This window comes from Sinohyriopsis cumingii, chromosome 6 (assembly GCF_028554795.1).
Source record: "Sinohyriopsis cumingii isolate HCF-2022 chromosome 6, ASM2855479v2, whole genome shotgun sequence".
Lineage (NCBI taxonomy): Eukaryota > Metazoa > Mollusca > Bivalvia > Unionida > Unionidae > Sinohyriopsis > Sinohyriopsis cumingii.
The window spans coordinates 159,187,266-159,212,994 of NC_142966.1; the positions used below are offsets into that span (position 1 = coordinate 159,187,266).

General features: G+C 37.7%; 1 protein-coding gene across 4 annotated transcripts in view; it reads left to right on the forward strand.

Moving 5' to 3' along the window:
- LOC149798377 (proteolipid protein DM beta-like) overlaps nt 1-25,729 on the forward strand; it is a 220,189-nt gene that overhangs the window by 99,558 nt on the left and 94,902 nt on the right. The window contains exon 1 of one of the 4 annotated variants that reach the window (XM_089963550.1): nt 22,936-24,295. The exons of the other annotated variants lie outside the window; for them this stretch is intronic. Within the exon in view, the coding sequence (XP_089819676.1) occupies nt 24,214-24,295 (82 nt within the window). The 5' untranslated portion in view covers nt 22,936-24,213. Of the gene's footprint in view, nt 1-22,935; nt 24,296-25,729 lie in introns of those variants that run through there. 4 annotated transcript variants of the gene reach the window in all.

Genomic DNA, 25,729 nt, shown 5'->3' on the forward strand with positions numbered 1-25,729 from the left:
TTAGACTCCAGCACGTGACAATCCATCAGCATTTGCATTCTCTGCTCCCTGACGTTGTTTGATCGTGAACTAGTATGGTTGCAGACATAGGGACCATCTCAGAAGCCGTTGGTTTTTTCCTTTGTTTTGGCTTAGCCAGGTTAGTGGGTTATGGTGAGTTTCAACACTGAATGGAGCACCACACAAGTAGTAGTGAAGAGATTCTATCGCCCATACTATCGCAAGTCATTCTTTCACAATTATAGAATAATTCTGCTCCCTGGGCAATAGTTTGCGGCTGAGATACGCTATCGATGTTCGTCCTTATTGTCATTGTACTGACTCAAAACAGCTCAAATGCTCACATCACTTGCATCCGTTTGCAGTGCAAATGGGCGTTCAAAAAACAGGATTGATCAAGATAGGTGCCTCTACAAGTGCATTCTTCAAGTCACTGAATGACTTAACAGCTGTCTCATCCCATGTAACACGATTTGGCTGTCCCTTCCTTGTCAAAATACAAAGCGGAGCCGAGAGCTCAGCGAAATTCCTGCTGAATTTTCTATAATAGCCCACCATTCCTAGAAAGGATCGAACCTCTTTCTATGTTGTCGGGAGTGGGAAGTCAACCATAGCTTTGACTTTGCCGTGGTCTGGTTTAATTTGCCCTCCGCCAACAACGTGACCAAGGCAAACAATAGTATCCTTTCCAATGTCACACATGGAAGGTCTAACTGTCAGATTGTTTTGTCGCAATCTCTCCAAGACTGCTTGTAGATCCTGAAGGTGGTCATCCCAGGTCTCACTATAAATAATGATGTCATCAAAGTAAGATGCAACATTACGTAATTTGGCCAGCAACAGGTCCATCATGCGCGAAAATGTAGCAGGTGATGTTTTCATCCTGAAAGGCATAACGGTAAATTCATAAAGTCCAAAGGGTGTCACAAAAGCAGATTTCTCCTGCGCTTCTTTTGACAGTTACCTGCCAGTAACCTTTGGTCATATCGAGTTTGCTAATATATTTTGCATTTCCCAACTTCTCAAAAAGTTCGTCTATCCTTGGTGTAGGATAGGCATCAAAGAGAGTGACGTTGTTCAATTTTCGGTAATCAACACAAAGTCGCAGACTTCTGTCTTTCTTTTGAACAAGTACAATTGGTGAACTCCATGGGCTTGTAGATGGTCTTATCAATTCTTGCTGTAACATTTCGTCTACTATAGGTCTGACTTCAGCCCTTTTTTCATGGGGAATACCATAGGGTTTCTGCGTGATTGGAATGTCTGTTGTTGTTCGAATGTTGTGAGTGATCAAGTTGGTTTTGCCTGGTTTTGAAGTTAGCACGTCTTCAAACTCAGAGCATAATTTTCGCACCTGTTCTCGCTGTTCTTTCATCAGTCTACCATTCAGACAGATTTTGTCGAAATTCTCCATGTCGGCCAGTGGGAATTCAATCCGTCCTCCTCCATCAAATTCATCACACACAGTTGCTGACAACAGTACAGCTCTCTTGTACTGACGTAATAGGTTACTATGGTAGGTTACTTGTCCTCGCCTACCACCAATGTTAATCTTGTAATTAACGTCACTGACCTTACAAATGACCCGATAAGGTCCCTTCCAGTGAGCTTTCATCTTCGATGCATCAGATGGCAACAAAACTAGGACCTCATCTCCCGGCCTAAATTCCCGTTTGGTAGCATTTTTGTCGTACCATGATATAACTTTCTTGTGTCTTTCACTAACTCACTTACATCAACCAATCTCTGGCGAATCGAAAGCACATGTTCTACAACTGACTTATGTGCCTCACCATCAGCGGTGAATAGATCCTTACGAATCTCCATCGGCCCTCTTACTGGCCAACCATACAGCAGCTCAAACGGCGAAAACCCAGTTGCTTCATGTGGTACCTCCCTATAGCAAAACAGTGCGTAAGGAAGCATCACATCCCACTCTTCAAGACAGCTTTGATTGTGCCATTCAGTCTTTCGACCTTTCCATTGGAGTGCGGCCCTGTACGGAGAAATTGTGATCCCCTTGATGTTCAACATGGTGTAGAGTTCTTTCAGAAGTGTACTTGTGAAGTTGGTACCTTGGTCTGTAAGGATAATCCTAGGTGTACCAACCCGACTAAATAGGCCAATTAAGGCGCTGGCCACTGTTTTGGCATCATTGTCCTTCAAAGGAATTGCTTCCGGATACCTGGTAGCTTCATCTACTATGGTTAGTATATATTTGTTACCCGTCTTTGTACGCTGTAGTGGGCCAATGATATCCATAGCAATCTTAACAAAAGTGTCAGACTCAATTGTTGGACACACCATTGGAGCTTTCTCCTTCCCTGTTCTCCTTGCTGTCTTTTGACAGATGTCATAGGCCTGACAGTGCCTCTGAATATCTCCAAACATTCCTGGCCAATAAAATGCGGTTGTTATTCTTGCTTTCGTTTTCTCCCTTCCTAGATGACCAGCAAGCGGTCTATCATGTGCCAACTCCACCACTGCTTGACGTAACTGCTTTGGCAAAACTAATTGGATTCCATATTTTTCTCCATCCTACGACTTCCACTTCCGTTTTAAAATTCCATGCTCCCAGAAAAATGCATTATCCATGCCTTCTACTTCACTTGCAGATGACAGGGCCTTTTCTCTCACACCAGCCAACGAGCCGTCATTCTTTTGATACTGAGAAATTAATTCCACATTAACATCTTGCAGCTGATCAAGCGACAAGTTCTTGTCATCAGCCTCATCTTCATGATGGATGTCATCCTCATCCTCATCAGGACCATGATCACTATCTTTGTCCGAAAATAGCTTATCTAGATGCACGTCATCCAATTCATGGGATCGGACCCCAACACATTCTTTCATTTTCCTTTCACTTTCTTCAGCGTCCTCTTTCTGTGCTCTTGCCTGGCTCCTCGTTACTACCATAGTCCTTTTTTTCCTACGTAGAATGTCCATACCCATCAGCGCTTGTGCTGCCAAGTCAGATACCAGTCCAACATGGTCATGACCCTTGTAGTATGGCGTGTCTAATTCTACTATGGCTACTTTCGCCTCAAAAGGCTGTCCAATGGCAGTGTAGAGTGTCAGGTTCTGTCCTTCAAGGATACATGACTTATCGACAAGGTCCTCACGTATCAAGGTCATTTCTGCGCCTGTATCTTTAACAAATAATACTTCCTTGTTGTTCACTCTTCCCGGTACATTTATTAACCGTTCACCAGTGGTATTCTGGACAAAGTAGGTTGCTTGATTTTGTTGTTTTCTGCTGAGACAGTCACGCACAACATGACCCTTCTGGTGACATTTACAGCACTTTTTGTCTCCATAGGATTTTTCTATCAAACCAGTTTTCTTGGACTGAGGTGAACTTGATGTTTGGTTATTTGCTTGTCGGCTGTGCTTAGGGTCGAACTTGCTGTCAGTGATGGGCAAAACAATCCTCAGCAGCATCGACAACAGAGCCATTGCCTTTATTGCGCCTTATCCACTGGGCCTGCACTGGTGGGAGAGCCTTCAAGAAGTATTCATCTGCTAAACATCTATGTGGATCACGACTATCGATAAACCGTATTAAATACCGCTCTATACGTGCCATCAGGCCTCTGTATGTTTCATTAGCATCCCTTCTTATGCTAACTAACTGGCTAAAATATTCATGAGGTCTTTTCCCAAATCTATTTTTATCAGGGCCTTTCTTAGCTCAACATAGCTTTTACTTGTTTGCTGTGCTACCTCTCTTGCCTCCCCTGTTAGCAGCGTTCTCAGTTGTAGGGTTTTCATTTCTCCGCCCCATTTGGCGTGATCAGCCACGGCGTCAAATTCTGAGAGAAGTGTAAGAATGTCTTCATTCGCTTGATGATTGTAAGTTTGAAGCTTGACTTTGAATGGGAGGCTGTCATTCTTTTTATCTATGTCTTTCTGATGTTTCACCCTCTCTATCTCTAACTCCAGCTCTTTAAGCTTAAGACTGTTCTCCATTCGCAATTTCTCCCTTTCAAAGTTTAATTTTTGTCTCTCAATTGCACATTCCCTCTCTAACTGTAACCGGTCACGTTCAGTTTGCTTGTTAGTGTCCTTGGATGTTTTTAGTTTGCTCTGTGTTTTTTTTTAGTTTTCGTACAGGCTGCTCTTCCTCTATTTCCATATCATATGGTTCTTCACCACTGAAGTCTCCCTCAATATCTGTGAATTGCATAAAATTTGTTTGTAGTTTCCGTCTGGTTCTATCCCTTGCAATGCTGTGCTCTTCAACAATCGTTCCTACTTCCTCATCGATAACGCTATCTTGGGTCGTCATTTCAATCCTTGTTTTGTTTATCCTTGGCTTAACAGGAATCACACCCACACAAAGTTACAGAGTATGTCCAATAGCAATTTGCAGCTACACTACTCGGACAAAACTTTGGTACTTGTGGTGTTTCAGTGTTACTGTCAAATTTCCAACAACTTTGCTATCCCACCGCTGCCACCAAAATTGTTACGGGGTACAAAAGTTGCAAACAATAACATCCAACACAAAGTATATTTCCAGCCAATTTTTAATGTTCACCCAAGCTAGGGCTCAAGACGACTGCTCTTTACAGAGAAAAATTGTTTAGTTTTACACCAGGGCAATAGTTTATCAAAACAAGAGTGATGACAAATGCAGACTCCAACTCCTATGGGTCAGAATCTTTATCAGTATCAGATGTGAACTAGGTAGAATTTGTTTCTAACATTACCATATCTGACCGCTTAAAATCCTTTAAACTAAAACTACCATGTACACCACTGTCTCTTGTCTTAATGATAATCAATATTTATACAATAAATTGGAGGGAAATGTTAAGCATTAATATGACGGCAACAGATAGACTGGTGTGAAGAGTGAATAGAAACACTGATATGCAGAGTATCGTAGTGTTGTATAAAAGCGACATAACAAGGAGAAAAAAATGACTTTACAAACATTTGCTCCCTCCATAAATGTTGGGTGTTTTTTTTTTTTTTTTTTTTTTTTCTTGTTAAGACGATTTTGATGTTTTCAAAGAGGTTTTAGCGTTGAATATGTTGGGGACTAAATGGAGACTGCATTGAAGTTGACTTTCCCAAAGATGGAGCAGCATGTTATCGACAGTAATGTAATAGGCTGCTGTGGAAAAAACATTGGAATGCCTTGATATTAAATACACCTCAATAATGAATGGTCACTAGTGAATAAAGGTGGGGCCTCATCCGTTTTCTTAATATATTTTAAATTTGTTTAAAACCAACGATCCCTGCCAGACACAATTACCATATATATATATATATATATATATATATATATATATATATATATATATATATATATATATATAATCTGTGTGTGCATGCATGTATGTATGTATAAATGACAACAGACTTCCCTTTGTGTATAGCATCGTAAAAAACAGTGATTGGGCCTGTGCATTTTTCCATCACTGTTGTCGAAACGAGCTTTGCATATCGTGGATATCTTTATAAACAGAAGGGAATATTCATGCGCACAAAGCACCACAACAAAATGATGATGCACCGCTTTTACGCTGGTTGGTCTTAAAGGGAAACAAACCACGGTAGATTTATTCATGAGCTAGTTCTGATTACTTCTCTTGGTAATTGTAACCTTTTTTTTAAAAAAAAATTCTAGAATATTAGATAAAAATGTCCAGAAGACTGCCAGTGATCGTGATAGCGTTACATATTTCCAAATACATGTTAAGATTATAATGTTGTCTCATCGTTGTGGTCTTCGTTTCTTTCATGTCTTGCAAAATGTTTGACAACGCTCTCACTAAGTAAAGACAGGCTCATACTTCTCGTCAGTTCCTTGTACTCAATTGCAGCGAACATTTTATTCATCATTCTTCTCGGACTACGATTTAATTTCTCTGGAAAAAATTCTGACAAATATTACATGATACATGCATGTGGTCCAAATTAAAAAATATTGCTGGAGAACAAGTACCTTGAACAAGAATATGGAAGCATACTCCTACATATATAATCAAAATGCTTTAGAATGGGGCACTGGTGGGTTGCCGGTAATACGTATTGTAACCCATGTAGCGTCCTCCATTCTTTTGATTTGTATTTGTAATTCATACGGGCGTACTGAAAAATGTTTTCTAGGGCCCACAAATCCTTTCGCGGCCCTGTTTGAAGGAATCACGGTGGTTTGAAGAAGGCATCTTTTGTGTTCGAATTACTTTTCGAATAATTATAGCTCAGTTATTTCGGATAAACCGGTAAATTTGAACAAATGTGATTCGAATCATCGGTTAAATCGTTACTTTGAATACAGATATTCAGACTGACTGACAAATTTGCATAAAAGTAATCGATATTGTTTAATAATTTTTTTCACATTGTAATAAACCGTCAGTTAAAAAAATTGTGTTGCTAAATCATCATAACCGATAATTTATACAACAGTTTCGATATTCGATACACATTAATTTCAAAATAATTATTTGGGATCAATTGATTTGTACATTTGTAAAACAGTTGGGCCGATACTTTGTTGAACAGATTTTGGGATTAGCAGATTAATAAATAATTTTAAATATTCGGCCGTTAGGACAAGCGGTATTTTGCTGTTCTCTCCATTATTTGAGGATGTGCAGTTGAGGATGTGCAGTTGTAATTGACCGAATGAAATGCAATTTGTTGCGATTGTTTGGACATTTTTTAAAACATTTTAAAATAAAAGCAACTAGAATTCAATGTATATGTTTAAATTATTCCTCTATATGATCTCTACAGGATGTTAAAATGACACAATCAATATTGTGTTTCCGAATTTGTGTTCATGTTTTGTTCTCTTTTGAAAAATCCTGTTATTTTATACGATAGCTTGAAAATGGAAAATCAGTATAGAAATTAAATGAATGAAATATCCAGACACAATTAGGACAAAAACAGCCAACAGAAATTGAAAAATAAGAATAAATTAATGGCATGTACAGCTGTAGGCCAATATCTGTAAGTGGATAGAGAATTCCCAGAATAATAAATTAATATCGATTTGTAGCGAAATGTGCAGCTATCAATAAGACAATAAGGGTTCATTTTGGCTGTAACTGGTCATAAAGGAGACGCCATTAAGAACTCGCGCGTAAGATGGAAATTAATTTCATGTCTGCCTTATAAACAAAAACAAGATACTTCAGTTATGCTCTAAAGCTCTTTTGGCTCTCTTGTGATCAATTACATATTAGGTTCGTTCTGAGTCCATTTTGACCCTCTTGTCATCGATTACATAATGGTTTTCGTTCTAAGCCCATATTGGTCCTCTTGTCATCGATTACAATAATCAGTGCTGTCCAACCCGCGGCCCGCGGGCTGATTTTAAATGGCCCGCCAGAGCTCGAACAGCTATATAGTCGTTGCTTTTCAGTTTTATGCTGCGGCCCTCGGCTTCAAGAAAAACATTTTCCAGTGGCCCATGGTGTCAGAAAGGTTGGACAGCACTGGATTGCATACTGGGTCCCCTTCTGAGACCCTTTTGGCCCTCTTGTCATCAATTACGCATTGGGTTCCGTTCTGAAACCATTTTGAACCTCTTGTCATCGATAATATATTGGGTTCCGTTCTGAAACCAGTTTGAACCTCGTGTCATCGATAATATATTGGGTTCCGTTCTGAAACCAGTTTGAACCTCGTGTCATCGATAATATATTGGGTTCCGTTCTGAAACCAGTTTGAACCTCTTGTCATCGATAATATATTGGGTTCCGTTCTGAAACCAGTTTGAACCTCTTGTCATCGATAATATATTGGGTTCCGTTCTGAAACCAGTTTGAACCTCGTGTCATCAATAATATATTGGGTTCCGTTCTGAAACCAGTTTGAACCTCTTGTCATCGATAATATATTGGGTTCCGTTCTGAAACCAGTTTGAACTTCGTGTCATCGATAATATATTGGGTTCCGTTCTGAAACCAGTTTGAACCTCTTGTCATCGATAATATATTGGGTTCCGTTCTGAAACCAGTTTGAACCTCTTGTCATCGATAATATATTGGGTTCCGTTCTGAAACCAGTTTGAACCTCTTGTCATCGATAATATATTGGGTTCCGTTCTGAAACCAGTTTGAACCTCTTGTCATCGATAATATATTGGGTTCCGTTCTGAAACCAGTTTGAACCTCTTGTCATCGATAATATATTGGGTTCCGTTCTGAAACCAGTTTGAACCTCTTGTCATCGATAATATATTGGGTTCCGTTCTGAAACCAGTTTGAACCTCGTGTCATCGATAATATATTGGGTTCCGTTCTGAAACCAGTTTGAACCTCGTGTCGTCATAATATATTGGGTTCCGTTCTGAAACCAGTTTGAACCTCGTGTCATCGATAATATATTGGGTTCCGTTCTGAAACCAGTTTGAACCTCTTGTCATCGATAATATATTGGGTTCCGTTCTGAAACCAGTTTGAACCTCGTGTCATCGATAATATATTGGGTTCCGTTCTGAACGATCGAAGCATATGTATCGTTACACAAAACCCTGGTGGCAGTTCTTTTAAATCTTTTTACATTTGGAGAAGAGATGTTCAGAATATAAACGAAGCGTGTCCATTAAAAATGTCTTTTTTGCTGTTTACTTTATTGAAAAAGTTTTTCGTAGTTTAAAGAAAAATCATTGGAAACTGGAAACTGCATCGGTTCAGGTTGTACTAAAAAAAAAATTCCCAAAACTAACACTTTCTAGGGCCATCTGGCGTGTTTTATGTCCACATTGTAAGGTTAGCTATCGGAATTTAGTTCTCGAGCATGTATCTACCAGAACTCGTGATTGTGTGCGTTTTGTAATCATATCGAAGAACTGTATATGGATCTTTTAGAAACAATCTTTAGAATGAGTAATCACGGCTTTGTTGTGTCAGCCACGGAGCACTATAATGGTATTTTTTTCATGTTCTCTGCCAGTTTTATCATTAAAGACCAAAAAGTCTTAAGTACGCACCGTATGAATTTAAATGAAATTATCCCTTTTCAGATGTCATCGGCGTCATACTGGAGGACATATTATAATGTTTTATTATTGTTTGAATATGGTGAACGATAATTTAAATAAAATATTCAAATAATGGGAAAGATTGTATAAAAAAAAATATTCATCGAGACAATTAGAGTGTGGTTCTGTCAGTGAATATAGCAGTTTCTGCTGGTTTCGTCTCAGTTAGCCTTGTTAAAAATGCAGAAACGCTTGAATATTCCAGGAGCAGCTGCAAGTTGGTCCTCCACGTAGACAGTATATATTTATAAAAAAAAATAGATATAAGGAAATATTTCCCGAGTCAAGTAAAAACTGTGTTGCCACGAGTGTGCAAATAATAATTACAATATATTGCAATAATGATAAGATTGCATCACGTGCACACAAGTTGCCTGATTATCCAGGAAAATTAACCAGCTGTAATTTTTCTCCGTCAGATTACGACTGGATAGAAGCTGCATTTGGCCAATTCTACATTCCCAAATCCGCAAAGGATAGAGGATAAAACGTACATGGGGCAGGGGGCAGGGGTTCTTTATCTTGAAATGAATCCTTCTAAAGAATACTTTGTTAATAGTTATTATGTACTTGCCATAAACAAGCTTGAATGTTGTGAACAATAGTGACTAATGACGTTGAATTACGTCATATATATTTTATAATATGCAGACCATTCTTCTTGTGATAAAACTATGGAGAAATTTAATGGTGTAAAGCTTCGGTTCGGGACTTTTTACAGGGCAGACGGACAGACACACGTAAATTGGAATAAATATTCCCTGATCCTATATTCTCGGTGGATATATATATATATATATATATATATATATATATATATATATATATATATATATATATATATATATATATATATATGCCGTAGTTTAAATTGAAAATTTCTTTGCTCTTTGAAACTACCTATTCCTTATTTATCTAATTCAATCCATGTTTGTTACACTTAGATGCTACCTGCATATAAAAGAGTAGTGTCCGGTCCAGCAGCTGTGGCATGCTTGTGTGCATGCATAATAATAGCATGTAATACATTTTGATAATTCAATTATTCGAATCTGCAACAGACGTTCTTTAACCTCGCAGGTGTTTTGTTATACCCAATATATCGGTACTTTGTATGTCTTTTTGGAAGATATATCCTCATTAACTTTGCTCTATCTGATATCTAACCTTTACAAACTGCTACCATGTAACTTAAATGTCACACGAACTATCTAGGTAATGTTAGGTTAGTCATCATTGATTGCGATTTATAAAATAATAATAATAATAATAATAATAGTCATCATGTAGTTTACACTAAATGCAAACGCATTTTAACATCATGGGCATTTTATACCCTCTGTATGCCCGTCTTTCTCTCTTTCTGTAATCACAGTTACTAGATTGCCGTGTTGAGATTTCCGAAACTTTGTATCTACGTTGTTTATACGGTGACCGTATGGATGAGAAGTATTGTTCTGGATTCCCTCCCTTGCAATCCCACATAAAATCGCAACGGTCAAGTATATAAAAGTTTCAATTACAGTGACATTTTCTCATTCTAAAATAAGCTTTAAATATGAAGTTATTGCAGGAATACACTTCCTATATTATATATTTGAGGAATTTTGGGTTTTGACCTGTTTGACCTTTCAGGCTAGTCTACGGGGCTTCGAGGTGTGAATATATGTGGCAGGCGTGGGGTGGGTAAGTAGGTAGAGATATTTTATGAAATGCGAACCTATTTCCAAATGGCCCATCATCGAAGTAACTTTGGTTTGATATTGCCATCTTATTCATACGAGAAATATTTCCCTCTACTTTTGTGTCCATCCATTATTATGCTAATACCACTGGTAATTTTGCTTAAAAAAAAACCCCGGGCAGCTGGACATCTTGATCGTACGTCAGAATTTCAACGTCAACATTTAATAGATCAATTAATCAATGAATATGTTACATAATCCAAAATGTTTTGTTAACATAATGCGCACATTGCGTGTAAAATTGCCTTCTAACCTTACGTGCCAGTTTGTTTAGTTTTCATGCAAGTAAGTATACACTCTTCAACTCGCATGAAGCTAACAAAGGAACTCTCTGTAATGGAGGTTGATTCAGGCCTGCGAATACGAGGGACTCGTGTATTTTCTTTCGACAGCAGTCTGATAAATATAGCTGTTGTTCTGTGTACTTGGACGACTTATATATATATATATATATATATATATATATATATATATATATATATATATATATATATATATATAAACCCAGACAAACAAACAAAGCCTGCAAATGAATATTACGTACGTAAGAGTCGACAAGTTTCACATCGAGCGAAGAAATTTCTCTTGATGCACATAACTATAGGCTCAAACGGCAAAGATCATTTTGCAAGATATGTCCCGTCTGTTTCTGAGATCTTTACCGTAAACAGAACACCATCTGAGCAAATCAAAAGCACTAATGCAGATGGGTACTGAAAATTAGGGTCATACATCTATTAGGAATTCGCTTTTCAAAAGACAGCGATAATGTCTGCGCTCTGAAGGACATTAAAGTCAGATAACTATAACAGTGATAATGTGTACACATGGAAGGACAATGACGACATATTACTTTGAGAACGATTATGTGTGCACACGGAAGGACAATAACGACAGATAACTGACAATAATTATGTGTGCACATGGAAGGATAGTGATAATAGATAATTATGACAGACATTATTTGTGGACAATGATGACGGATAACTAAAATAAAACGAATCGGATATATTCAGTCACTTAGTAAAAGGTAGATACTTGTTCTTAATAGCTATACATAACTTCCAGATATAGAAATTAATTCAGGGGCATGCGGACGGTTACTTATGCAGGAATTGGTCCAAGTTTATAATTTATTTATTTAAGTGGGATTTTAGCCAAGAGTTAATGGGCTGAAAGTGAAGAATTATCTTGGACTGAAGTATTGTCTTGGATGAAGTTTGTGATGAGTATTGCCCCCAATTTCACCAACGTAAGTCTTAAAATTAAGTCTAAACGTATGAAAATTAATTAGTTCAATATCTGGACTTAAATTTCACAGAAACCATGCTGCCTTTGTGCTATACACAAGTCTAAGCCCAGATATCAGTTTTGTTGGTGAAAACCAGACCTTGCTTTCGCCAACAGGACTTAAGACTGTTGTTGTTGTTTTGGGTTTTACGCCATTCCTCAGCACAAGATAGGATATATACAAGGCGGCCAGTATAGCTGATGGAAAAAGAACCCGAACGAAAATCGACGCAGCATTCCCATATACCTACATTGGTCAAGTCCACGAATCGAACCCACGCGGACAGAGGTGAGATTGCAGTGACCAGTAAAGGCGAGCGGTATAAAACATTCGGCCGCGGACTTGAGGTTCGATTAAGACCTTTACTCCAGCATTATAATTACGTTTAATTAATACATGTTTTAAAGTCTACACTTGAACTTTTATAAACTTTGGTAAAAATGGACATGTAGTCGAGACGGATCTAGGACACTATTACAAACGCTATCGACGTTGTCAGGTGGAGTAATGCTTAATCCTTGGTCTTGACAAAGTTGGCGAGAAAATTACCCATTTTTGTCGAAATTGTATCCTTGTTAACGCAAAAACATAATTTTACATCTCCAAATGTCTCTTTTCGTGAGGACATTATCCATTTCCTATCCTTAGTGGTGCTGATCAAATAGGTACCTACAACAGCAGTTCTCATTTCGTTAATTCCGGCTGCTTTTTTGTAATATAATCAATCTAAACATGAGAGTGTATTGCCTACATTTCAAGCGAGTCAGATATTTGTACTTTTTTGCAGTAAATGTTGGCTATGTTGCCTAATGCAGTTGAATTTGTTTTGGGTTAAAACATTGTCACCATATAATATGTATCTGCTCAAACGGATTCCAGCTTTTATTTTCCTAGCCCTTGTCACAGCCAATTTGGTTTTTGTGTCGGCGCCATTTGCACTTTTTAGGCAGTAAATATTGTTTAATTGGTCATATACCATGATAATTGCATAATGAGGTTGAAATTATTTTGTTTAAAAAAGACAATCATTTCTGTGTCATGTTTTCTTTCTCTCTTTATTGTTTCATATGATGTTATTTTTCCATTATTTTTCATTTCAGTGTTTTAGTCTTGTCTTAATTGAAGCTGCTTTTACCTAATGTCACTCATGTTGTGTATGTCAATGCCGTATATTGATTAAAATCCCAGTTTGTTGACTACGATTTTGCTAAGGGACAACTGGATGCTACATTTGAAATCGATAAAAAAAAAATCATCGCCGAGCTGTTGCGTTGAGGAATCTGGGGAATTGATAGATTATTTAGCAATTGCGCTCAAATAATTAAAAATCCTGGACTCGCGCTCAAATAATTAAAAGACCTGGACCATCAGCGGCTCCAGTTCCCTCCGGGAATATAGAAGCACGGATGCAGGGTTAATGGAAATCGATTATGGTGTAATCCCAAATCTCGGAAAGGCAGTGAAGCCTTTTAATGCAGCTGTGGCTTTTTGCTTTCTTGTCTTATATATTTGATTTGGCTTTTCTGAAAAGACTTGGGTAGTTGTTAGTTGACTCGCAACAAATTAATAATTTTAAAGTTGGCTTATTTTTTTAAATTCCTCTCTTGTTTTAATTTTTTAATGATATGACAGTCTCGGCATTGAAGGTATCCCCTCAAAATGACTTGACTTTCGATCCTTTTGCCCAAGAGGGTACAATTATATTTTTCACATTTGTGTTTTATTAAATAATTGAACTATATGTAAAATGGCATTACCGTTGGAAAGATAATGCAGCTTTCCTTGATGTGGATTAAATTAAGAGACACCCTTACGCGTAAATTGTACTTCATAAATGCCTGTGATGATTTTTTGGACTTAGAACTCTTGAGGTTGTTGTTACAAACTTGTACTCTTTTAACGTTCCATGTATTGTTCACTTACTGCTTTTCCTTGGGTACAAATTTTCGCGGAGTTCTTGGCTGCTTCAAACCATAAAAAATAAAGACCAAAAAAAAAAAAACTTCCTGTGGAATTAATATAATTCCTTCCTCAATAACTGAATTTAAGTACTAACAAGGTAGGTTTTGTTGCTCACCTTATCTTTCTAATCAAATTAACTAGCTAGAATACCGTATGTACTCGCTTATAAGTCAGGTACGACTGCAACAACATCTACTTGATCTGCCGTCACATAATGCGCCAGCAGATTTGGGTCTGTATATTTCGTCCTACTTATTAGTCCTAACAAACCGTATAGACAGCAGATCTGGATCTGTGCAATTTGCAGTTGGACTCGGTTTATAAGCGAGTACATAAAGTATATAAGACAACAGAGAAACGATATGTGTCTTCAACAATTTGGAGATAGAATTAGTCGATACATTCAATATAAAAGGCACCATTTTCATTCGTAAGGAGAAATTGGCTCATATATTTCGTCGTATTATTTAGCCACATGGAAAAGTTATATATTTTACGTTACGTACATTCACGCACGCATTTTATGTGCACATAAACACGCTCAGTATTTAGCATTAATGAGCATTCAGATATCAAAAATTACATATTTTTTCATTAGTAAATTGTCGAAACAAGGAGGAAAAAATTGAATTCGAATCATATTACAGATATATCCACCAAAGAATAAAAATTATAAAAAAATTTTAGAAAAATAATTTGTTATTTGAATGTCGTTAAAATGATTAAATGTGTTTTTAAAAAATGCATGACCAGATTGGAAACGACTCTTGGTGGCCATATTTTTTAGTCAGTCTTGTCGTGAAAAAAATATTCTTGACATTCATTTTCTGGTCCTACTTAGTGTATTATATATCGCGTCTTTACATAATATGTCTTGTATATCGCGTCTATACACAATATGTGCCTTATATATCGTGTCTGTACACGATATGTGCCTTATATCCAGGGACGTCATTTTCAACTTTTTTCGGATGGGGGGGGGGACAAAACTTGATTGGCGGGGGGGACTTGACTGGCTTGTTAATTTTCGTATATAGTCTAAAGCACTTTTACAGCACATGCAAATTTGGGGGCGGGGGGGGGGCAAATGCCCCATTCCCCCCCCCCATGACGTCCCTGCTTATATCTCCCATCTAAACATATTGTGTTGTACATATTCCATCTATAGCATGTCTATACAAAATATGTGCCTTCTATATCAGGTCTATACACAATATGTGCCTTATATATCGTGTATATACACAATATGTGCCTTATATGTCGTGTAAATACACAGTATGTGTCTTGCATATCCGGTCTATACACAGTATGTGACTTCCCTTGGAAGTTGTTTCTTCAGGTATTTCCTGGGTTCTTCCTCTAGCAGATACAATGACCGCCATGTGCTAAAAACAATGTGTTAAACCTACAACATGTGACACGCAAAGAAGGATTTCATTTCGATCGGTATAGTTGGAATTTGAAAGACCCATCTGATACTTTGGATCAGACAACTCTGTTTGCCAAAAATATTGAACCCTCTACAGTGTCTACACCTATAATTACTTGATTGAACGATAGTTGGGGGTGTATTTTAGTGGCCGTTTGCAGGTGAAGGTTCTACATTTTGTAATTGTTACAGAATTTAGGTAAGCTTGATTAGGATAGAAATGATGTAAGTTTTCCAATCGAAGTGTAACTAATGTTACTCTGATAGATAGGTAGATAGATAGATAGACAGATAGACAGGCAGACAGACATATGTTATAAATTTTAATTTTTATCATTTATTTACTTTTTCTGTAATTATTTGTTGGACAAAATAATGGAAGCATTCAAAACTGACAGCCCCTCCCGAACCCCAAACCCGCAAACCCAAATGAAACCAAACAATGATTCCGCATCTGCCGAATGTTCTTGCTGTCTAATGCTTCCGACTAAACTGAAAAAAAAGGAAACCATTTCCTGAAACACCAATAGCGTATGACATAGGCTAAATTAAGCGTCTAATTTTCAGAAACTGTCTGATCAAAGCACCTACACATGCCAATCAAAATTCCAACATCTAATCGCCCTTGAAATATGCAAAGGTCATTAGAAAAGAAAAGCAAATTCCTAACCCGTCTGTGGCCGGATGTGGCAACTTTAAATCTTAAAGACAGTGAAGGCAACCTAGCCTTGGCAAGAACATATATATATATATATATATATATATATATATATATATATATATATATATATATATATATATATATATATATATATATTATAACAGCGTTGCAAAAACAAAAACGTACATATATCATATAACATAGCCCTGGGAGAATAAAGACATATTCCATATAACAGCCCTGAGAAATTGAGGAATACATATAACATATAACATAGGGTATTATATGTTCCACGTGTATATACCTTTACGCTGATCATCTTCAGATTTAGCGCGTATGTATCTGTCAGCTTGTTCGTAAACCTCTCTTCTTCTTTCTCTCGCAATATGAATGTCTATTTTGGGGGAGGAGGAACATCATCATTTAATGGGTGACGACATAATACTGGTTAAAGCAGCATGCAATTATAAGAACTTTGATGACAGGTAAAATAATCTTGTCTTTCGTTATCGGGCTTATCCCGGCGGATTGAACAATTAGAAAAGGAGGAATATTAAAGAAGGAAATGAAAATTACTTGAAAATAAAAATAAAAGGGTCGGGATGCATTGGGCGTGGTCGTAAGGGGTAGCAGAGGAGAAATTTATGGTGTTTCTATTCTAAACTTCGCACGGCCAGAGTGACGCGTTTTTCAACACACGATGCTACGCTATTAAACTTTCAAGACGCGTACCTGACATTGTGAAGTATGACTTTTTGAAGTTATTCTGGGGGGCCCAGAGTGGCCGAGTGGTCTAAAGAGCTTTCCGTTACGGATCACTGCCATCTCACCTCTGCGTGGTTTCGAGTCTCGGATTCGGCTAATGTGGGTATGTGAGAAAGCTTGCCAGTAGCTTCTCGTGGGTCGGTGGTTCTTTCCGGGGTTTTCCCGGGTTCTTACTCCACCATTAATACTGGCCGCCTATCATGTGCTGAAAAATGGCGTTAAACCCTACAACAGCGACAACGTTATTTTTGCGCACAAATAATATTGCGCTTTATCTTTCAGTCTGGAATTCAGCAATTTAATTGCCTGAAATTCAAGTCTGTTTTTGGCTGACCAAGCAAATATCCTTCTAAACTTAATTCTAAGACTTTACAATCGATGACAAAGCCTGTTGGTGAAATTTAGTCCTTTTACACTAAACCTGTAGTAGATCAGCACCAAATTCTTATCATCCTCCACCCACTTCACCGTTTGTTGAAAACAATGACAAAGACGATTGAACGTTATGATTGACCTGTGTATATATATATATATATATATATATATATATATATATATATATATATATATATATATATATATATATGAATTATTTGGTATATATACCAGAGACAGTGGTATGATATTGATGGACGAACTGTTTCTATTTTCTTCCCCCTTCAATGATACTTTAATGCATGCTACTGATATCAAAGTTACAGAGATAGGAAACTATCGATGACAAAGCCTGTCCACGCGCGCTCATAGAATTTTTAAAATGGTATCAGAGCCAAGCTTTGTGAATAAAGTTTATAGAAATAAAACGAAAACCAGAGAATTCCCCCGAAATCACATTTCATTATTTGAATTGATGGCAGCACACTAACATGTATACATGTCTTCACCAGCAAAAAATCTTGCATTTGTATGTACTTGCAAACGCGCACCCTTACGAAAAAGCACATAATGTTATCCTGGAGCAGGTTTATAGTTTAGAGCATCAGGAGGAGAAAAGAAATATTAAAACAACAACGTAAAATTTGCCGTGTAGGGACATTTGGAATTACCAGAAAATGCCATTAGAAGTTTGTCGGGCTGCAATCTTATCGAACACGCCTTACGCAAACCGGCTGTGTATTATCAGGCGTAGATGACATTCTCGACCGTTACATAAATAAGTTTATTGTGCCAAATAAAACTTCAAGACAGACATTATCCAGGTAAGCCTTTCTGTTGAATTATAAAATAACTATACCTCACGGGAAACGCAGCTGCAATAACAAACATGACGGTCTATTCCGTTTTGCATGTAACAGGGAACATGTTGATGGTAAACAAACCAGTTTGATGAATTTTACCAAAGAATTAATGAGAACTTTATCCTTGCTGTAGGATATTGACTGACATTGAACTAAGGTGGCCCGACTTTTCCACCTATAATTATTCATAATTTCTTATACATGCAACGTTGTTGTTGTTGTTGTTGTGGGATTTAACGCCATTTTTCAGCACATGATAGGCTATGCATGGCGGCCAGTATTAATGGTAGAGGAAGAACCCGGGAAAATCCCGGGAAGAACCACCGACCCACGAGAAGCTACTGGCAAGCTTTCTCACATACCCACATTGGCCGAATCCTAGACTCGAACCCACGCAGACAGAGGTGAGATGGCAGTGATCCGTAACGAAGAGCGCTTTAGACCACTCGGTCACTCGGGGCCCCAAAAACATCTTGTATTCTGAAAATAACATTTTCATAAGAAAATTGTGGATTTACCTCATTGACCTGTACATACTAGTGGTACCAATATGCGATAAGCCAATAGGTGTATTGTTTTAATAAAAGCGAAGCAACGACACGTGTCTTCAATGCATGCTGTCAGTGGATGATATTGCTAAACTTGCACGCACAAACAAAACATGAACAAGCTTTTCTTCAGCACCCATATTACTTCCTCATACCAGCTTTTATCCCCTTCCACCCCACAAATTGTTGAACCATCTGAGAATTTTCTGTAAAAAATTAGAAATATATGCCAGCTGTATAAAACAAGACCAGTTTTACTGGTTAACAATGCGTGTCACTATGTAAACGGCATTAAGCCACAGTAGCATTTGTTGACGTCGAAAAATGACGAATATTTCGTTGTTACGACAAAAGTGAACATGTTCGCGCGCATCGTCTGCTGTTGTTCAAATTTTATTTATAAATTTAAAAAAAGACGTATTTTTTCTTAAACTTAAGATAAAAATGTCACTCCCCGTGCTTACGTAAGCTCAGCTAGGTAACTTTTTGTATTTAAAAGGAAAACGCACTGTTTGCTTAAGTACCACCACCTGCTGATTGTGCACGCTTGGCTACACGTGGAATGTATACGCTTGGCTACACATATTCCTTTCAAACATTACAAAGTGCATTGAATAAACACTAGGTATGGAACATGAAAAATATAATACAGAAATCGCATTCGTTTTGATCAGCTGATTCTAATGTAAAATTGAAAATGTGTGTTCAAAATTGACCAATCATCATGGACGCCCGCACATAGGTGCAAGGGGATTTCACCTCTGAACATGTTTTGGCCTACGTCCTTAAAACGTAATAGCTGACCAATACGTGTTTGCCTTCCTCCACCACGAAAATAATTATGAGGGCGCTCCTGGTAGTGTGTGTGTGTGTGAGAGAGAGAGAGAGAGAGAGAGAGAGAGAGAGAGAGAGAGAGATTTGGATATTTAACGTACCTTTAACAATTTTTTAGTCATATCGCTACGATGTATGCAGTGTGACAGTTTATAGTGATGCCTAGCACTGGGGCATCATGCTGCAGACACATAGCATGATGTCCCACCCAGTCACATTATCCTGACACCACACCGACTAGTCCTAACACTAACCTCTTAATGCTGAGCGCCAAGATAGGCAGCTGTTAGTACCATTTTTATAAGTCTTTGGTATGACTCGACCGGGGATCGAACCCACGACCTCCCGTATCCGAGGCGGACGCTCTAACCACTAGTCCCTTGGTAGTGATAGTGGTGTTCTAACAACAATTTAAAGTTGCCAGCTAAAAATTGATAGGACAAGGCCAGGTCAATGAAACAATATAGCAAAGGTGCTACAGTGATGTAATTATGCCGAGAATGCAAAATATGTATAAAATGTGTTCAAAATATGTATAAAATGTGTCCATTAAGGAACGGTTAGTACAGAGTACTAATTTGTAAAGTTATAAAGTACTAAAGGTGTGTGTTTGTGTGATTTGAAATGTTAACGTAGCTTTAAAAATGTACAGTCCTATCGTTTGGATGTCCACAGTGTGGCAGTTTATAGTGATGTCTAGCACTCGGGCATCATGCCGTAGACATGTAGCATGATGTCCCGCCTAGTCACATTATCCTGAAACCAGGCCATCCAGTCCTAACACTAATCTCTTAATGCTGAGCGCCTAGCGGGGCAGCTGTTTGTTGTTGCTGTTGTAGGGTTTAACACAATCCATCAGCACAAAATAGGCTATACACGGCCGCCAGTATAAATGGTAGAAGAAGAACCCGGGAAAACCCTGGTAAGAACAACGAGGAACTACAGACAAGCTTCCTCACATACCCACATTGGCCGAACCCGAGACTCGAACCCAAGTAGACAGAGGTGAGATGGCAGTGATCCGTAACGATGAGCGCTTTAGACCACTCGGCAGTTCGTACCATTTGTGTAAGTCTTTGGTATGACTCAGCTGGGGTTCGAACCCACGACCTCCCACATCCGAGGCGGACGCTCTAACCACTAGGCCAACGTAGCGGTCCAAAACAAAAGAAGTTTATATTAAATGTAAAACAGAGTAATAGGAATGTTTTGAATGCTAATTTTGAAAATTTGAAATATATACAATTTACAAATAATGATATACAAATGCATCGACATTTGATCCCTCCTTACGTATGTCGTATAATCATTATAGCAAATAAAAGAAAACCCGGTCTTTAAAAATTGACCTCGATATCCTATAAATACAAATTAAAATATTTATATTAAATTACTATGTACACTGCTTAGTTATAAACAAAATGAAGTTCAAAAACGGAGATATCGGTAGTGCTGCTGGTTACAAAAGTTGATGCTTGTACATACATACATACATACATGTATGTGTGCTTTGTAATATAGACTTGAAAAAATCTTCGAAACTCGACAGCTAGCTTAACCCGAAACGTATGGCGGGTAAACTTTGTACGTAGAATACAAAGCGGAATGGAACGTTATTTGAGTAGAAAATTTGCAATATTGTATTGCAACTGCACAACATTTCTTTTGTATAAACGTTCCTGTAATTTTTCACATAGATACTCCATGCAATCTGCATATAGTTTAAATCGAAATGGAGGAAGAAAATAAGCTTGTCTCACAAATTTCGCAACAAATATCAACGTTAGCTATCTCATTTGCCCTATTTACCATTTATCACAATAGCATGTTAGCTATCTCTTTTATACAACTAAATACCATTTATCACAATAGCACGTTAACTAGCTCTTTTATACTACTAAATACCACTTTCAACAATGGCACGTTAGCTATCTCATTTGCCCTACTAAATACCATTTTCCACAATAGCTCGTTAGCTATCTCTTTTATACCACTAAATACCATTTTCCACAATAGCACGTTAGCTATCTCATTTGCCCTTCTAAATACCATATCTCACAATAGCACGTTAGCTATCTCATTTGCTCTACTAAATATAACTTTTCACGATAGCTCGTTAGCTATCTCTTTTATACTACTAAATAGCATTTCCCGCAATATCACGTTAGCTATCTCATTTGTACTACTAAATACCATTTTCCACAATAGCACGTTAATTATCTCACTTGCCTTAGTACCATTTCTCACAACAGCACGTTAGCTACATCATTTGCTCTACTAAATACCATATCCCACAAAAGCCCGTTAGCTATCTCATTTGCTGTACTAAATATAATTTTTTTCACGATAACACGTTAGCTATCACATTTGCCGTATTTACATTTTATCACAAAGGCACGTTAGCTATCTCATTTGCTGTACTAAATATAATGTTTCACGATAACGCGTTAGCTATCTCTTTTGCCCTATTTACCATTTATCACAAAAGCACTGTAGCTATCTCATTTACTCTACTAAATATAATTTTTCACGATAGCGTGTTGTATTGTATATCTCATTGCTCCAATAAATACCATTTCTCACAATAACACGTTATCTATCTCAATGGACAGAATACCATTTCTCACAATAGCACGTTTTCTATCTTAATTACCCTAATACCATTTTTGACAATAGCACGTTAGTTACCGCATTTACTCTGCAAAATACCATTTCTCAGAATAGTACATTAGCTATCTCATTTGCCCCACTTAATATACACCTTTTCTCAGAATAGAAAACATTGTTGCCAGTAGATCGCTATATGCCTTATTTGCCAAACCCGAACGTAAAAGTAAATTGCTATTCTTTAGCACTCAGCCAAGTTATCGTGCTTTAAAAAAAAAATAATTGCAAAGCATATTTTTAAGTTAGTGTTTTGCAAGCATTCATTCAAAAACTCATCAACAGAGCATTTCCTGAGATACAGTCGTTTAGACGCTTTGATACCTTGGAGGCGGCTAACTGGTATTCTGGTAGAAGTAGCGTAACAGTTTTTATTTTGTCAAATTACACAACCATCGTTCTCGCAATTTCGATTTCATTTTAATACTATCGGCATGCAATTCAATCAATTTTCATTTATGCCTGGTGATGAATTACATTTGACCGTTTAAAAATCCATTTCGCAACATTTCTACATCTTCCGTTATGATTGTATGAAATTTTCAGCTGATTAATGGTGAGAGGTTATGGACGTGGTTACTAATTATAAAATCCATATCACAGAGTAATTTTGTATGCAGTTTATTACCTGGCTTACAACTGGTTTTCTACGTGCACGTTAAGATTTTGTCAGGCGTATTGCCAGCAATATATATACACGGACAACCTTTTATTGATTTTTATGAGAGCTATCTGAATATGGTTTGTTTATCTGACAGCCGTTACGAGAAATGAGCAGGGTATCACCATACATCAAGCATGACTTTTTCAATGCCTTAGGGTACGTTTATAGGTGATGTTGGTGACAGTATTGGCCATATCACGTCGAGCAAATAGGAGTTATTCGCCTTTCCAGAGAACAAGACTACATTTAGAGCGTAAATATTTGTTTTCTCTGTGATATACTATTTATTTGTGGAGCACACAACGCATGATAAAGATTCATCGCCGTGGAATACTATATGCACTACAATACAAAAGCGCTCTGCAGTTGTCGCTGTCTCCATAGCAAAGCGAAATCTTACATTAATATGAGCAGTGATCCATATCGTTCAGTTGTCGACAAGGGAGGCATAACATCCATCAGCGCATTGGCAGTTTTACTCTACATCCAACGGTTAAGTGTTTAGCTGGTGGCGTTTTAGTGTTGTCTTACGGTAATGAACTGACCTGGTCAGTCTCTCACTCAGTAGAAACAAGTCGAGAACGAACTATCAGTTTGTAGCTGCAGGCAGGGATCCTAAACGCATTTTATTTCCTCTGGTCTCGGGCTGTGCTTGTTGGGTTATCATTTGTGGTTCATTGATAAGAAGTGAAAGATCGGAAATAGCAACAGTAAACAGCAGTGTCTCGTGCAAAGTACGAGACCAGTTTACGTCATTGTTACAGGAGTTCTTTGTTAACGCATGACTGGAACAAGTTATTACTGTTCACTGATTGAGCAATCAACAACCATATACTTAATGCTATCAGTTAAAAGTTGTCAGAATTTCTGGCGAGTACACATTTATATTCACGAGGAGTGAATGAAGTGTGTAACACTGATTACCTCATATTATAAGATATTGTTCTCGTTTGCATGAGGAGAAAAAAGTGTACCTGTGCACTTTTGTGCGGGCATTCATTAAGGTATCACGTACAGGTAAACGAATTCTGAATGTTGATCAAATTCTACGAGAAAGCCAATAGAGTGAGCAGAAAGGTGTGCGACACTTAGACAAGCTGAATTTCATATAAATGACACATATATACCCGCACATTGAACACGTAACAAATCAATAAAAACCTGATACATATGCGTTTTTAATAATTCTGGACACGGGTTGACAAAGTAGCTTAATTACTTGTCACCAGGTTACGTCACACAGCTGGGAAGTTAGAAGTACTGCAGTAAAAACTTCCCGTCAAGTTCAGATATTGGAAGTTTATTCATTGTGGATTCTATAACAGCAATTTTTAATGCCTCAGATTTCAAGAGAGTGATTGATTTTGATTGCATTTCTTTGCGGAATTGATCAGTGATGGATAGCCCATGGGAAGTACGTCCAAACGAGCAGGGAGAGCTTTTGCCAGGTCACAGTGCGGAAGATAAAGATAAAAAGGGTATGTATATGCACATACTGGTATACTTTACAAACTAGGCACAATGCTCGCTTAACAGTCTCATTTGTAGACAATAGTTGCTAAAATTGTAGCATGTTCCATTCAGAACAAGGGCACCCGCAGAAATGTTTCCGGGGGTGGTGTCAAACATGTAGTGGTCAGTTACTTAAGGATGCAGGCCAAAACACGTTTAGAGGTGAAATGGGGTGGGGGACAAGTGTTTAGACGTTGTTTACTCTGACTTCCACTCTCGCATCTTCTTGCGTAAACAAATATAGAACCAACGATATGTTTGAAAGTGCCTTCGTACAACACGTCATTCACGTTCCACTGTTATAATCATCTTTGATCACACTTGATTCCGCTTTCACCAGCGTATCTCGGAGTCAAGTCTGGGTTTCAAGCATTGGATTGGTCAGATTTAAAGCATAAGCCTTGAAATTCTATCCCAGTAAATTGTACTGATATTAATACTCACACCTCCTTCGTGTGTGTGTGTGGGGGGGGGGGGCTAATTCGATTCACTGCAGCAGCCGGGTGTGATTCATATCTGGATTATTTTTTTATTTAAAAACAGTTTCACTCATATTCGTAAGAACGCTAACATACTATTACAAACAGAAGTTTCTTGTGTTTATTTCACCTAAGAAAAGGTGCGAGGTCTTCTTAAATTAACAACCAGAATATATAACGCAAGGTGGGCAACTAATTTACCGTTGGTCAGGGTGTACTAGCATTACTACCGTTGATTGTGAATTGTTTGTACGGTTTTCAAATTGCTGTGCAGTTTCATTTTGTCGTCTGCTCTGGTTCACTCGTCTGTTCGCACTACCTTCGTGTACAGACTTGATACTTTTATTTAATCATGTTTGTCGCTTCAGAAACTGTACTTTCCTATTTTCGCGTATTACCCGATTACTCGTTTCGTTTGTAACGAGTTTCAGTTTGAAAGTACTGATGTCCGTTTCTTAATGCGTGTCCATTGTGGAAACATGGTTTGGTAACGTTGAAGTTGCACCTGGCAATCGTCATTAATCTCATTGCTCAGTTGTACAGTAGTTAACCTTTTCTTCTTCCACTTGAAAGTGACACACACATCATAGCTCAGCTTAAAATTGCAAACACTTCCCCCATAAATTAAGTTTTGGAGCCGCAATCTTAACCTCTTCGACATTGCAGGGGCCGCGAGGGTCAGTGACTATGACCGTGGATACGTATATATCGTTTGTGACTTTTGGCTTAGTAATTACAAAGGATGAAAATCAAATGGACTGATCATGGTTGATTTTATATCCTTCTGTTTATTTTGCTCTAGTATTGGAAGACCTCTTTGTATGCTTGTGATACGGTACGGTGATGTAGATCGGACACAAAAATTGCACGTTGGATAGTTCAAGTTATTTTATCATTGATGATGTTGTTCATGGTGTTATC